This window comes from Rhinolophus ferrumequinum, chromosome 3 (assembly GCF_004115265.2).
Source record: "Rhinolophus ferrumequinum isolate MPI-CBG mRhiFer1 chromosome 3, mRhiFer1_v1.p, whole genome shotgun sequence".
Lineage (NCBI taxonomy): Eukaryota > Metazoa > Chordata > Mammalia > Chiroptera > Rhinolophidae > Rhinolophus > Rhinolophus ferrumequinum.
The window spans coordinates 89,212,952-89,230,216 of NC_046286.1; the positions used below are offsets into that span (position 1 = coordinate 89,212,952).

Sequence of the window (17,265 nt, forward strand, 5' to 3'; positions counted from 1 at the left end):
TGGGTGTGAATATTAGCACTGCCACATACTAACTGTATGTCCTGGACACCTCTTTGCGGCTCAATGTCTTTCTCTGTAAAATGGTGATAGTAATAAATAATGCTTACCCAGTATGGATACTGTGAGGATTAAGAGTTAGTTCTTACAAATTGCTTAGAAGAGTGCCCGGCACTGTTTGCTGTTACTCGGTGCCAGAAGGAGTCTGTTTTCATACCAGTGTTTTCATTCCAGAGATAGAGAAGGAGTCTGTACAAGCACTCATATCTTGGGCAGTAGCCTCATTTATTATAATACTTAAATCAAGAATATGATGAAAGTCATTGTTTTGAAGTCAAATTATTTCTTGTGTGTGTTGTGCAGGTATCTGTGGATGATCGCCTTAAACAGCTTCAGGAAGCTCATAGAGATTTCGGACCATCCTCTCAGCATTTTCTCTCTAGTAAGTACTAATGAACTTGACTGAGCTCATTAGTCAAACAGATCAGAATATTATTTCACTCAAGAAGCCATATTCTATGCTGTAAACATATATTTACTTATATTAGGTAAATATATGAAAGGAGGTATTAACATTAATAACTTTTGTTTGTTGGTTATTATTTGTAGTAACCTGGTCACAACTGATACTTTTTTTGAAGTAAGAGCAAATGTCTTTAGGATGGTTTTTCACTGAACCATTTGTTGTAACTAATATAACATCATACAATAATTGCTATTTCATATGCAAAGTTTCTGAACTTTTCCCACAGTAATCATTTTTATATTTTAAGATTTAAATTAATTTTTATCCTTAAAATGTGCTTATTAGTTTAAAATGCACCTTTAAAAGTAAAACATTACCGTTCACAAATCTTTAAATGAGAAGATTTTGGTTTATTAGGATCACTGCAATCATATTTAGCTTTCCTTCTGGTCAATTATTACAGATTTAGCCAAACCACATACATAGATTTTTATGTAATATTCTCCAACTGAACTTTTTTTAAAATTTTATTGACTATTCATGAGATCTTGAATAAGTAATTTGAACTCCTACTTTATTTATCATTTACTGCTGAGGAAACTGAAGAATGTCGGATTCAGAGTCACCCAGACTGAGGTTAAAATACTAATTCTCCTTTTTACCAGAACTGTGATTTCTGAAAGTTCATTTCTTTATCTTAAAAGTATTATAATAATGCATGTTTCCTTTGATTGCCTTGAAAATTAAAGGAGAAAACATATCGAGTTACACAAAACACCTAACACAGTTCTTGGCACAGATGCTTTCACTAAATGTCAATTCCTTTCCTTTTATTTTTTCTGACAAACATATGTAACAAAACAGTTTGTGTAATTCAATTAAAGTGCAGTTTAAAACTTAAGGCAAAGCTTATGATAACTTCTTTGCATCTATAACTATAGAGAGAACTGAAGCAATACCACGTCTTCCAACTAAATTATATTTTCTCTTAATATTGTCATGGTTGGCAATCTGCTTTACCTCAATTCAAAGTCGGTTTTTTTGGTTTTTTTTACAATTTCGAGAATCCTAATCAGTGATTTCCTGCCCTTCTTGCCCTGCACCTCTGTAGTGCTCACGCTCTCTCTCCCTCCACACTTACCTCCCTGCCCTTCTCTCCCTCTCTGCCCTCCATCCCATCCTCATCATCCCGTCCACCCCATCTGTTTCACACACCTGACCCCTTAGATAGTCTGTCTTTGAGTGACTTATAGCCCTTCCTGGGATTTACTGTCTACTTGGGTGCCAAGATGCATTTGTAAAGCTTGTATACCATCAATGTTGACCAAGTAAATAGGTTTGTCATCTACTCATTAGATAGGAATTACTCCAGATTTCTTAAGCTTAATTTTATAGAATGTAAACCTCTGCAGTAAGATCAAATTAAAGACGAATTTGACAAGTACCTGAGACTCTATTTATCATTCTGTTATAATATTAATAGTGATGGAACCCTACACTTTCACCTAGCAACCATTCTTTCATAATAAAAATCAAATTCATGTTCTTTGGGAAATAAAACATTGTAAAAATTGTGAAACCCAAGTACATAGCCTTTTATTGTCTAACACTGACAGTCGAGGTGAAAGTTGTTCAAATCAAAACAATTATTAAAATGAATGGAGAAATGTAAACAAAATCCCGATTCATAAGTGTAATAATTGTTATCCCTTACTTCTTGGAATCTTTCACTTCATTATATTTCTTGGACTTTAGCCATGGGTATAAAAGGAGCCTGTTTAGTTAGGCGCAAATAAAAACTGATCTATTAGCCTGGTGCCAACACTGAAATGAGGTTGGCTCGAATGAGAACTTTACCATGCCCGGTTCCATATTTTCATTCCTTTTTTATACTTTCATGGACATGGTTGGAGGAGGGAGTACTCACATTTTTATGAAGAGAGGAAGAATTGTTGAACAGAAAAATTGCTGAACTCGTGTTCAGAAATCCTGAGATCACATCTGAGTTCAGCCATTTATTTATTGGGCAAATTACTTCACCTCTGAATATTTAATTCTTCATAGAAGAAATGGAACTTTAATATGTATCTTGTTGGCTTCCTTATTAATAGACATATTAAAAAATGCTTTGCAACATTTAGAATGCTATATATTTGTAAGGTATTCATATGACATGAAATTCAGAAAAAAAATCATTGGTGACAACTGGTTATATGAGAGTCTAGCGATAGTTGCAAAGTTTTATTTGAATTTGCTTGTTTATTTAGAAAAATTCCTTAAGAGTTCTAGATTCACATGTACAACTCTTCTTAAATAAGTATTAAAATAATTGGTTTAATGTAGGGATAATATATTGTTATAAATAAGGAGTGGCTGGAATTGTAAAAAATAAGTACCTCAGTGAAATAAAACAAAATCTCAATCATAGTAATGTCAAGTGGATAAGTAGGAAACACTATTTTCTGTGCATTAAGATGAAAATAAGTATTTGGTATTCTTCTATCCAGATAATTGCCTTGGTTCTTTACAATCCTTTGTCTATTTTATATTTTAATTTTCCCCTTTTTAAATTCATATAATCAATTTTGTTTAAATGCCATCTGTTTTTAATAATTTTTCCTGTGAGTATAAAGCAAAGATGTTATTAGTGATCTGAAAAATTCAGTCTTGAGAAATATAGTTTATTATCTGGATATATTAATTAATTTTGGTTTAAACTGAATCAAATTAATTTTGATTTTAACTTAATCGAAAAATACATACAGAGTACAGTTTCCAGGTAGCACTAAGTTTTAAATTGTGTTGGTTATAAACAATAAAACTTAACTTTTTTCCAAAAGTACTTTTATCAACAGGTTCAATTAGTTAGAGGTGGCATTAGAAATTGAACCTATCTTGTTTCTTTCCTTGCTTCAAATGAATTTTTAAAGTGACTCTTTGTTTGGCCTTTCAGATTTCATAATTATAGGAATCCAGCTCACAAACCAGAGCAGTTCTCATTGAATTTGCCATAAAACCTTCAGTTGTTTTGCATTAAGGCATAAAGCTTTTGGGTTAGCAGTTTCCAATAACCTCTCTTTGTTTCCTCAGCTTCAGTCCAGCTGCCATGGCAAAGATCCATTTCACATAATAAAGTCCCGTATTACATCAAGTAAGTTGATTTTAATTTTCCTTTATGACACCAAGAAAATAAAGTTATATTGATAACTCAGAGGCTTTTCCCTCCTGTAACTTTTCAAAATGAAATTCATTCCTAGTATCTAAAGGAAATTGTATACCTATATGTTTATATAGATAATACATATGTTTACTATTTGAAAGAAATTAGTTTAAAAGTCAGAATGATATGTGCAGTTTATTAGGTGAGGGCTATAGGTGTGTTTAGCTGCCTTTTTTTTTTTAATGCAGATATTAAAATACTTTGAGAAAATAATTTCTAAATCCTGTTGACATACTGATGTTTTTCAAAAGGTGTTGATTGTAAACCGTTTTTATTTCTCCCAGAAAATTCCTTTCAAAATTGCTGTACTACTCTTCTCATTTTATTTTATTTTTAATTAGTGTCAGGTGTACAAAACAATGTAATAGACATCTATACCCCTCACAAAGTGATAACCCCCCGTCCCCCAATCTACTACCCTTCTGACCTCGTATATAGCTATTACATTTCCACTGACTCTTTCTCTTATGCTGTACTCCACATCCTGTGACTATATATATATATATATACACACACACACACACACACACACACATATATATAATATGTATATATATAATTATAGTTGACATTCATTATTATTCAGCTTCTGCTTCAGGTGTACAGTGCAGTTATCAGGTACCTACACCGTCCATGAAGTGGTCTCCCTGTACTCTTCTCATTTTAATCCACCAAAAAGAAAGTGTTTCATCATGAAAAAGTTCAATATTTTCAAGTTTTTTTTTGACTTATGGGAACTGCGTGCAATATTACTTTAGGCTTATCATCCTTCATTTTTGTTGTCAACTTGACAGCTTCTCCTTTTTGCATACTAAATGTCTCCTTGTTGTATAACATTTTATAGATTTTGTATAATTTACACAGGGTCTGGGTAGGATTTTATCCTTGGCTTAGTCTATGTGTTGTCACAGGACAGAATGATAAAATACAACTTCTACAATCCCCTGAGTTGTAAGTTAGCAAAGCTCTTGATTTACAATGTGATAAAGTGATGAAGAGTCGTAGTTGACTATTTCATGTATAAGGTGAATGACATCATAATTGTGAGAAAAATGCTGACTTATTATCAAGAGACAAATCTGTCTCAGATTAGTTGTGTGACCTCAGGCAAGTCGGGTAAAGATCTCTGGGCCAAGTTTCTTTTATATCCTTCCTAAAACAGCATGTGGTATCTCCAGAAATCATGCCGACACTAACAGTCTACTCTTCCAATGTCCCTCTTCCTGAAAAATTTGTTGTGAAGTCAGTGTTTATGGAAGAATATTTCCTAATGAAGGTTTTATTGTAGTCTGAGATTATGCTCAGGATGAAAAAATGATTAATAAATTTGCCATACCACATAACAAATATAATAAGCAATATGTGTTACATTGTCTTAAGGGAATTTAATACTTTTATCAGTGTAGTCTCTGTAGTGTATTATGATAAACTCAAGGATAAAGCAGCAAATCAGCTGACTGGTGTCAAAATTGTGCAAGCATGAATGGGAAGAAATCAAAGGCTAGGCAAATTGACATGTCTATTGAGAGAAGATGTGATAATCTGATCCAAATTTTCAACATCTTTTTATTTTACATTATCATTCCAAATAATAATAATAATAATAATAATAATTAATAATAATAGATAATTTTAATTTACTGGGTGAATATTGACTTGAATTGAATATTACAGGTTTAGGCATAAATCTGAAGTAAAATCATGGCTACACAAACATGACCCACATCCTGGATGTAACTGTCAGGTTACATGAAGATGGAGGAAGGAGGCACAAGCCAGGGAATGCAGGCAGCTTCCAGAAGCTTCTAGAAGGAAGTAGGATTCTCTCTTAGGACCTCCAAGGAGAACATCGCCCTGAAAACCTTGATTTTAGCTCAGAGCGATATTTATTTTATGATAGTTTGTTACTGCAGCGATAGAACACTAATACATGTTCTAATTAATACATGCACTTACCTATCCATGCAAATTAATTGAAATTAATTAATTTACTGAATTGACCTAGAATCCTATATCATCTGATTGTTTTAAAATGTAAATTGGATCCAATAATTGACAGATTTTCATTTTTAATAGGTAAAGAAAATGTTAAATCCCTTGCTTGATTATATAATGCAGTGGTGATCTATTTGATTTAGCACTTTAAAAATTCTTCCTCAATTCATTTGCACTAGTATTAAAAGGGATTTCTGTATGTCCAGGTTGGTTATATATAATTGAGAATTACATGATCTAAGTCAGAATTTCACTAATTCAGAATTTTTATAGTTTTGGTAGGATCTAGCAGGATTGTATCCTTACTCAAGCTATGAGTTCTTATGAGGCAGTCCAGTGAGTAAAAGCTAATTTATTTGGCATCTCATTGGCTGGAGCATTATAACCAGTACTTCAAAATATATGTATATAACACAATGATGGCCAGTATTTTTAACAATAACCTGTAGTATTGTAGCACCCTAAAATATCTTCAACATCATTAGTGAAAGATTGGATGTAGTTTTAGTGTTAAATGTCTTTTAGGGCTTTCAAACATTTAGAAATCTGCCCATGTGCACAGAATGAGTTCTCTTATTTTCAGAAAACGTTTTTTTTGCCAGATTCTTTCATTACTTGCTCTGTTGTGCAACTTGGCAGTTTATTTCCTCATAAAGAAGGAACATCAATCTTGAGAGGTAGGGTTATGTGAGCCAGTATTTTCATCCAATTGTTATGAAAACAAAATTTAATTCCCAAATAAATTAATAAGCAAGTGAATGATGAATGGAAATGCTTTTCATATACACTTCCCTTTGCATGGCTGCACAAGTTAGTAGAAGAAAACTGTTAAAAAAAAATTTAGCAAAAATTTCATGCAACTAGAGTTTCCTAGAGTATGTTAGTATCTATTAGTTTGACCAACAAGAAAATAATATTCAGGTGGAAATATTAAATATTTTCAATTATTTAAGTATGCAGTTTTATATACTCTAATGTCAGAATATAGCAAGAAAGTTGAGAGGAGAGTGGAATGGAAATGTTATTTTTATTTCACATTTTAATTTTAAAGATTAGTTAAAACCTACTTTAATGGCTTCCAAGTGCATTTCTTTCCCTCTAGATAATTCTTTAGTAATATTTTGAAGTGTACTGCAGTGGTTCCATGGCCCATTTGTTTCTAGAAAATGATAGACTATAGATCTGAACTGTTAAGAATATATGCAGTGTGAATCCCTCTATGTTTACATCTTACATTGAAACTCATATCTTTAAATTATGTTTGCTGTCGAAGGCAGACTTTCCCAAACTGGTCTAGTTATTTTTCTTTTCTTGTATAGTCCAGTGACAGCTCAGTCTTCTGTGAGTGTAAGAAAATCTGAAATGCCTCTTGTTGCCTTCACAATATACAAAAATCTTACAAAAAATCTAGATTTTTCTTTGTGAATTTTCAGTCCTATGTTTGTGTTTTACAAAGTTGTTCATTTCCTCAACTAAGTTAACATCCAGGGAGTTTCATGTATAAAGAGAATGATGAATAAAAGGTTCGCGTTGAACTTTCCTAATGTATCACATTAATCATGTAAAATTCATTGCTCCTCATTTTGTTTCAGAAATATTAATAATAATGATAATAATAAACAAAAAGAGTCATAGAGGGTAATAATAACGATCACTGTAATCAATTATTTTTTGAATGTTCATTTGCCAGCCACTGCGCTAATGCTGTGTGTGGATGATCTCTTTTAATTGTAGCCCAGTGAGGTGTAGGTACTCTCATTACCGCATTTACAGACCAGACTTAGATAATAAGTACATACTTAGTCTGCTTGAGCTCACAGGGCCAATAAATGGAAGAGCCAGGAAGGGTTCACATCCAGCAACTGACTCCAACTCCTGAATTCTTGACCACTATGCCCTGCTGCCTGCTGTTGTTCCCAGTATGATTGAGGCGGAGAATAGAAATTTTTAGTCACATGGCAAATTTGGGTAGGATGAAGGATTACAGTTAGGAACGAGCGATCAGGTGGAGAAAGTATGAGCCAACTTCCTTTTTTCTGTACTACAAACTGGTTATCATTTATTATGTACCTACTGTGTGCCAGCATTGCACACAGAGATGTCCAAGGATAAGGCCCATGCTTTCTCCAGTATCCACACTGCCTTTCCTGTAGGCTTTCTCGAGGAGAGTTCAGTAGGCTGACATATGTTTAAGGCAATTTTACACTGTGGTCTGGTAATGGACAAATGCTTTTCTAGAGATAGGAAGGCGTCATTCTGCACAGTCCTGCCAGACAGATGCTGACAGTTCTGAGTTGGGGAAACGAACTGTGGCCTTCCATTCCCTCTCCTCATTCAGAGGGTCAGGAGATTTCTATCGTTCTGTCACCGAAGCTGGCTGATAGGTCCCATGGGACTTTTAGCGTAAATGATTAAACACATGTCCAGTCCATTGGTAAGCCATACTGTTTCATGGCATTTAGTAAGGTGTAGTTAAGAAATAGGTGTGCCTTTCTTCCCCTATTGTGTCTTTTCTAATGCCCAGTACGTGACTTTTCGGTAAGCTTTTGTCTTGGTACAATGATTATTCCACTGTCATCTTTCCTGACATTCATCTTTACATTGCTAGGGCCAGAGTTCTTATTACTGTGAACTGGAGTTTGGGAGTGGAATCTTCTGGATGACTCAGCTCCATGTGTTATAATAAGAACGTTAGCTTTAATGCACAGTTTGAGCATGAAAGTGACAGGCTTCACGCTCACGTCCTAAGACTTCTATAGCTCTGTTTTCCCACTACAATCTGAAGTGCAAACCTTAGCTCTTCATAGAATCCTAAATGTAATCCCACACACAGCTTTAACATGAACACTTTAGTAGTCTCTGATTATACAGATAATACATATTACATTCTCTAAAACTGACATTGCTCAGTATTACAAATGTATTAACTGGAATGAACTAATCTGTCTCTACAAAAACCATTGTCACGCATTGTCTGCCTTATTCTAACTGCCCTGATGAGCAGGCCTACGTCAAGATTTTCCTCAATTTATTACATCTCCTTTATAGTTTCCTCTTCTATTCTTGTGTCCATATGGATAACCCTGCAGTGGAGCTCTTTTTGACCCCCTTCTCGCCTCCCCAGGGCACCCTGTCCATACCTAATCCATCAGTTGTTGAAAAAAAAATTAAGTTTACAGTTGTAAATAAAATCTTGGAGAACACGTAGCTGTTCTTTATATTGGTCCTGCTGTTCATTTCCATGAACTGTATATACTTGTCTGGGTATATGTACAGTCTAACAGAGAGAATGAATGCTTAGAGGAATCATGGGCCCTACTTAGGTGACGCAGGGGAAACATTCCTTTCCTAAATAAGAGCAGAGAGGAGTGGCAGTAGTGGGACATCCAAATAACTAGCAAGTCAAAGCTAACAAAGGAGTAGCTATAGCAATAACAAAAAAGAACTGAACATAAAGCATTTTATTTTTAAAGGTTACAGATAACTCATTCCAGAACAAACTAAATCCATAACAAAGATATAATTAACAATGAAAGATAAACCTAGTTCTCTCTGAAAGACTTCCTACACCAGTCTTCTCTCTTTTCTTCCTTATTCGAGATGAGGAATGGCATTCTTTCCGTTCCAGGTTTTTAACTGGAGATCTTGGGACATACTTTCAGTCTTTTTTTCCTGATGTGGACCTTGTGTGTTGATTTAAATGATAAAGAAATAAATGAAATAGAAGCATAAGAGAATGTACTAAAGAGTTATTTTTCCAAGAAATGGTCTGTGCCTCTATCTTTATTGAAAATATTTAAAACACAGTGGGCAAACTCTGTTGATGATGGTATAAGAACGAAATTGCTTTATGAAAGAATGTAAGCACTTTGGGATCACTAAACCTCCAGGACTTGGAGGCAGCTTCAGACAAATGAGCATACCTTGGCTAACTAGAAAACTAAGCAGCAGACAGCCTGCCCTGCATCAGCCAGAATTTGGAGAAACCATAACTGGGCAACTTCTAGTGTATTTACCAGTGTCCTGGTTTGTTGAGATAATTTAGGTGGAGTGGACATTGTCTTAGAAAGATATGGACTGGTTCAGGACATAAGAAGATGTCACCTTTCCTGACATTCATCTTTACATTGCTGGGGCCAGAGTTCTTATTACTGTGAACTGGACTTTGGGCGTGGAATCTTCTGGATGACTCAGCTCCATGTGTTATAATAAGAACATTAGCTTTAATATACAGTTTGATTTTTAGGGTCAGAGATGCAGTTAATAAAGGTCTACCATAAGGCACAGGAAGGATCCCGTGGGGCTAGTAAGAGAGGAGAAAAGATATCTGTACGTTAATTTGTAAAGAGTATATTTTTAAAATTAGCAAAATTACAGAAGTAATAATGATAAAATACATGAAATAACTAGAATGTCTTTTTCTGTACTGATTATAAAGTGAAATGATCCAGTAAAAGTTTCAAAATAACCACATAGAAAAAAATATTTTCTCCTTTAAAATATATGAAAGAGATAAAGTCATGAAATTTAAAAAAATGAAATGATATAAATTACCTTTAAAAAAACATTATAAAAGGATACAATGATAAATTGAACTCTGGTGAGAACATAGTCGTGGGGTACACACCCACATACACGGCTCCCAGGGCCACGCAACAACAGATGACCTGCAGGACTGTTGACTGATGGAGTGATTCTCCTGAACTTGAGAACTCAGAGAGACATGGGGTACAGTTGGGTAGGGGTGGGGGACTCCTTTTGAATTCTGGGCCCAAGTAGGGATATTACAAGATTAACGGCTCCTCTGGGTTTAATGAATGTGTATATACATGTTTATTCTTCCAGACCATCTTCCAGTACCCCCAAAACAAGTATCACCTATCCCTCCACTCACACCCAGGCACATCCATTTTGGTCATTGATTCTAACACTTTACTGAAAAACAAACAAACAAATCTTGTCTTATTGTTTTATAACAAATGTTCTATCAACCATGCCTGGAATATTGACATTTGTATTTTGGGGTATGCTGTAACCTCTGTTTCTATATAGCCCTTTACATGCTGTGTCTTTACTCCTGAGTGTGAAATTATTTTAAGTGTATTTTATAGTCAAATCCAACAGATTTGGAGTTATCCATTGTTTACAATGTTGTCTTCCTGCCTTGTGTCTTCGTTACTATAAGCTAATGGAATTTTTAAAGGAAGAGTGTGTGCTTTTACAGTATCTATTATCAAGTAGGATCATGTATCTTATTTGGATTTTGAACAGAAAGATTTTTTTTTCTTGAAATGTTGGCATTCAACCTTTACATTGTCCCATAGATTTATTCATATGTTTTCAGAAGTATAATCATGGTTTTCTGGGCTTTAAAAGCATGGAAGATGGTGGAAAGTATTTGTGAAGATTCAAGAAGTTACATATAACCTGAAGGACATATAAGTTTACCCCCACGGAGCTCCCTTATCTACAGTCCCCAGACCCTCCCGAAGGGCCCCCAACACACACACACACACACACACACACACACACACACACACACACACACACACAGTAAGAATCAATATTACTGATGGAAGTACTCCATATTCTTCATATATTCTGGTCTCTGGTGAAACAAAATTGAGGGGATTATGAATTCCAAAATGAGACTATCACCTCTTAGATCTTTAAGAAGATATTACTCTGATAAATTGTATCACATCAGATTGCCAAAATTTGTTTTCACTCTTTATAGTTTAGTCATCTGAATGCAAATTTGGTTATTTGGGAGTTCCTGCTTGATTGCTATATATAACTTTTATAAGCATATGTGAAGACCGTGTTAGCAGAGCCTGCATTGTCAACTTCATTTCGTGGAGGTGGTATTTTTTTTGCAGCACCTCTCAGCTTCTGTTGTAATATAGAGTTTACTTAAGAAGTTTATTGTCTCTTCCTTATTTTTCCCCACCCTGAGGAAAGGTCTAGTGAGAGGAAGACAGAGAAGCAGCCATTCCTTTAGCAACATGAAGTTCGTTGAAAATTTTGATAGGACTAATTTGGGTGGAAGAGTGAAATGACAAAAGCAAATAGAGGTGGGCTGAGTTGTGAATGGGATATGAAGATGTGCACCGCTGATTTGAGAATTTTATGAAGAAAAGGAAAAGGGTGATTGGTAGCGGGAAATGGAGATTCCAGGCAGGGGTGTGTATGTGTTTCAGGATTGCAGATCTTCAAATGTTTATATTCTGAGAATAGCCTTATTGAGACAGGGGTTGATAATATACAGCATACGAGTTTTTTAGAAATCTTTGGAAAGAAATGCCCTTTGATTGGAGGGCAGAAAATTCCTCAGTTAAAGGAGAGAGAACACTATCCGGCAGATGGAGAGAAGTTTATTTATTTGGTGGTGGGAAGATGAAGGAATTCTAATGTGGTGGTTTTTAGATTTTCAGTTAACTGAGAGATCAAGTTCTCCTTCTTTGGGGAAAGAGAAGGCAGCGGTAAATTGTTGTCTTGGGGACCAGGAAAGCAAGTTTAGTAGGCAATGTAGTGCAGTTGCCAGCAGTTGGACATTTGAATGTTGAAGTCAGATATTTAGAGTAAAATCAGTCAGTCTGTTGAGTGATTTTTCTCCCGCTGTATTCATGCAGCTGATCAGGTCCAGAGAAGGCAAGTAATTGAGCTGATCCGTGCTTGAGTTTGTAAGGAGTGAGAGAGAAGCAAGGGAGATGAGGTTTTTGTGATGATTACAATGATGGACCATGGACTCAAATTAGGCAGAGAGATTCATCGGAAGTATTTTAAAACCTCAATTATGCAAGTATACTTTCATGTTATGAACTCAGTTTTATGATCAGACCATCTGGGTTCAAATCCAATTTCTGCTGTTTACGAATTATGTGACCTTGAGCAAGATATCTAAATGCCCTCTGCCCTAGTTCCCTTCATCTGAAAAATGGGGATAAAAAAAATGGGGATAATGGCACTTAACTCATAGAATTGTTACGCAGATTTATTTTACACATCGAAAGAGTTTAGAAGAGTACCTGATACAAATGGAGCACTGAAATGATAGGCTATTATTAATAGTATACATCGTGACCAACCAAACGTGTGTTATCTTTCACTCTGCATAGTAAGGAAGAAACTTTTTTTCTGTGATTGTCTCATCCCAAAACAATGTGGATAGTTCTTTCTCCACCTATGCATTTTTAATTAACTCACTTTAATTTCTTTCTATTATATGCCTTTATAATTGCAATTGGAATGGAATGATAAATGGCAAAACTCACAAAATCCAGTTTCAAACATACATTTGGATAGATAAGTAACAAATAAGTGTGTTTAGCTAAGTGTCAGTTTTGGGACAAGCAGGATGCCTTCTCATCATCTGTTAAATTTTCATGAAAAAAACAAGACCACTCTAATGAGAACAAATAGATTTAAAAGTATCTTACCTAGAGCAGTCTTTTGCCTGGAAATCACTATCTTATCAATCTGTCAAAATTACATGCATTTTCGTATTGATTTATTGTCTCATTTATTGGACAGTTTCATAACACATTTTTGTGTTCTACTCATTGGCATATAATCTTGTGTTTTACTTTGTTGATTTATCAGAATATATTTTGAATCATAATAAGTAGGAGGATATACTACCTATTAGCCTTATTGGTTCATTTTAAGTCCACTTAATGTAGGGACCATACATTATCCCAACTGGGACACTTAAGAGTAAAGGGACACTTTTAATAATTATATGGTACAGCAGGTGTAAAGCAGGAGGACTGTTCTAGGTGTTGAAAGATAATTTCAAAGAGTAGGTAATGAAGATATAATGTACAGCATGTGTATAGTTAACAATACTGTATTATATACTTCAAAGTTGCTGAGAAACTAGATCTTAAATAGTCTCAGCACAAAAAAAGAAATGATAATTATGTGACGTGGTAGAGGTGTTGCCCTGGTTCCCCGAAAATAAGACCTCGACGGACCATCAGCTCCAATGCATCTTTTGGAGCAAAAATTAATATAAGATCGGATCTTATATTACATTATATTATATAAGACTGGGTTTATATTATAGTAAAATAAGAATGGGTCTTATATTAATTTTTGCTCCAAAAGATGCATTAGAGATATTGTCTGGCTAGGTCTTATTTTTGGGGAAACATGGTAGCTATGCTACAGTGGTAATCATATTGCAGTATATAAATGTATCAAATCAACACCTTAAACTCACACAGTTTTTTGTGTTAATTCTCTCTCAAAAAATAAAAATTAAAACAATTTAAGTAAAATAAAATAAAGAATAGGTAAAACCTTGACTCATATAAAAAGAGCATGCGTCAAAGATTTTATTTAACCCACTAATTAATAAGGAAATGGGTAAAAAGTTAAAACAGGTTCTAAGAATACTAATTACTGCATCTTTATAGTCAAATAAGTGGTGCTAAAATGAATCAACCCTTAGACGCAGAGCTGACAAAATGGTCAATATCCACTGGACAATAATCAATTGCGTTCCAGTGGACACAATTTGCATTTCTATGCACAAAAGTTTGCATTACTATCATTTTCTTCAGTATGATGAGTTTAAAATAGCTCAAAGACAATTTAAACTTCACAGGATACCCACTAATTTTTTGTGAATTGTAAATTTTTTACAATTTTCCCTGTACAAGAAAAAGTTGGGCACCTGAGTTATATGTCACAGATTCTCACTACTGTTTGCTTGATATGATTTTGGATGTAACTGTTAATTGGCTGCTTTGTTAGATTTTTAATTATTTGTTTTCTTCTTGGACAGATTCCTGTGTTTGTTCCCTCATAAAAAGAGGATTTTTCTAACACAATTGCAGTTTTATTTTATAGTTTATCAAGCTATACAATATTAAGTCCCACTGCCCTTTCACATTTGAGATTGACCAGAACCCAAACTGTTGTTATTGTTGAGGGAGGGGGAAGGGAGCGGGAATGCTCCTTTTCTCCTGTTTTGGTTGCCCACTCAGGGAGGACTGGCCGCATTTTGGCTGGATGAGCTGAGCAATCTATCTGCAGCTGTTCAAATACTTTGAGCCTTTGGGTGGATTGTAGATTTTGCCTTAAACTGCCCCCCCACACACACACACTTAAAAAAAAGAAAAAGAAAGAAAATCCAACAGCCAACTGCATCTACTACTTTTTTCCTTTTTTTTCAACTGTCGTTTGGTAAACTGCGGTTACACATTTGTAACCAGAGGCTGTGTTTATTTTCAGCATTGGCGGTTCTGCCTAATGAATCAACTGGTAGTGAATTCACAAAAGGGGATGCCAGTTTTCCTCCTTCCATCTGTTTGCCAAATGTGTGTGTTCCCTTAGTTTCTACGAGTGGTTTCACTAAAAAGAGCTATTTTCAAACATATGGTGATGGAAAGAGAACTGACTCTGGGTAGTGAATACACAATGTGATATATATACATGATGTATTACAGAATTGTACACCTGAAATCTATGTAACTTTACTAACAATTGTTCCCCAGTAAACTTTAATTTAAAAAAATACTATAAGGAGAGTGATGAAAAGGCATATACAGTAAGAGGTATGATTTAAAATACATATAATTGATAAAAATCTAGTTTCTAGCATAAATGAAGAACTACAAATTAATAATGTAGAGACAAACTACTTATGTGAAACCTTTAAACAGATATTCCACCAAAAGTTAAATCCACATAGTTAAAATTATTAATTCAACTTTTTTAGTAATCAAGGAAAGATTGGAAAAAAACAATGAACTATTACTCCAAAACCATTGTATTGGAAAAATTAAAAATCAGATCAGTTCAAAAAAAAAAAAAAAAGAGCTATTTTAGCAAGAGGGGTTCTAACTGAATTCTCAGGCCACTGCCTGATTGCAAAGAGGTATTTTCACCTCACGTTTCCATACGGGTTGTTTGCCAAAACACCATACTTGGGACTCTGGGGAAAATGTACTTACATTTCTTGTGTAAGTATAAAATTTGGCTCTGCATTACTCATAACTTTAGTTCTGTTCTTGAGCCTTGGTTTGGTCCTTCACGATAGGATGTCTCTCTCCAGACAGTAGTCTGGATCACCATGGGGAATAATTACCCCATGTAGTAATTACCATGGGGATTGAAATTACTCAAAAGAGGAGTTAGGAGATCAAGTGAATACTGGTAGGCCGTCTAAGATTGGGAGCCTGTGATGAAATTATTTGAATTACACTCTATTTCCAGCCAATTGTTCTTTAATTCTTATTGATGGTATGAAGGTAGTTGGTTTATTAGAGAAATTTGGAGGTACCTTTTTTATTTATTTATTTGTTTTTTACTTTCAGTCATTCATTAGAAGCTTTTTACGTCAGTGCTTCTCCCACTTGAATGTGCAGATGAGTTACCTGGGATTTTGCTAAGATGAAGGTTCTGATTCGGGGCGAGTAAGAGTCCTAGGTTCTGAATTTCTATCAAGCTCTGGGGCACAGGACCAGTAGTCAGAATTATAGGTCAAACGACTTTAGTATTTGCTCCGTGGTCTTGGGAGCAATTTAGATAGTAAAAGGGTAGAATGGGTTTTTTGGTCTTCAGTAGCAGAGTATGAAGTTGAATTATTTGCCTCTGCATTGTTGTCAAGAACCAGGAAAGGAGGCCAGACAATTTTTCAGCCCTTCCAAAGACAGATCTTCACGTTGTAGGTATGTTGTTTTGGTTGAGATTTTGACATTGCCAGGATATTTTACATACCTAATTTCAAAGCTAAGCTTTAAATATTTTTCAAAGCAAATCATGAGTTATTTGGGGTTCTCTTACCTGTGTATACCTAACAGGGATATCCTTTTTCCTTTTTTCCAGTGACATGCCCCACTTCTTGATATATTACATAGGTTTAAAAATATAATTTCTCTCAAATTTGATTGTATGGATATTTTAATATCACTCTAGTGTACTGTCCCATTTCACTTAGCTTACTAAACACTTTTATAAGAACTGAGGGTCATCCAAGAAGTCTTTTGAGTACTATAAAATGTTATGATTCTATTCTGACCTAGATAAGCGACAGTGAACTATTTTAAATATAAGGCTATTGACCTATTGAAGTTAAGAGCTGTTCAACACACACACACACACACACACACACACACACACACACACACACACAATGAAGGACCCAAATTTAGGCATTACGTTGATCTGTTTTAGCTTCATCTTATTCTCAAAAGACTTTGACTTAGTTTTGGAATTCATGGAAAAGAGAAAATGTAAACCTTACTTTTAAAGTGAAAAATAAGGATCATGAGAAAACAGTGTTCATATCTATATAAAAAAACCATGGTATATAAACCAAAAAGAACAAGACAAACAAATGAGAAACAAAAACTCATAGACACAGACAATAGTTTAGTGGTTATCAGAGGGTAAGGGGGGTGGGGGGTGGGAGATGAGGGTAAGGGGGATCAAATATATGGTGATGGAAGGAGAACTGACTCTAGTTGGTGAACACACAATGGGATTTATAGATGATGCAATACAGAATTGTACACCTGAAATCTATGTAACTTTACTAACAATTGTCACCCCAATAAACTTTAATTAATAAAAAAAT

General features: G+C 34.7%; 1 protein-coding gene across 11 annotated transcripts in view; it reads left to right on the forward strand.

The window, feature by feature from the left end:
- The window catches only part of UTRN (utrophin), a 460,160-nt gene that overhangs the window by 369,935 nt on the left and 72,960 nt on the right, over window positions 1–17,265 (forward strand). For all 11 annotated transcript variants that reach the window (XM_033093589.1, XM_033093581.1, XM_033093608.1 and 8 more), the window contains 2 exons: window positions 361–439; window positions 3,554–3,614. In XM_033093589.1, the coding sequence (XP_032949480.1) occupies window positions 361–439; window positions 3,554–3,614 (140 nt within the window). The remainder of the gene's footprint in view (window positions 1–360; window positions 440–3,553; window positions 3,615–17,265) is intronic.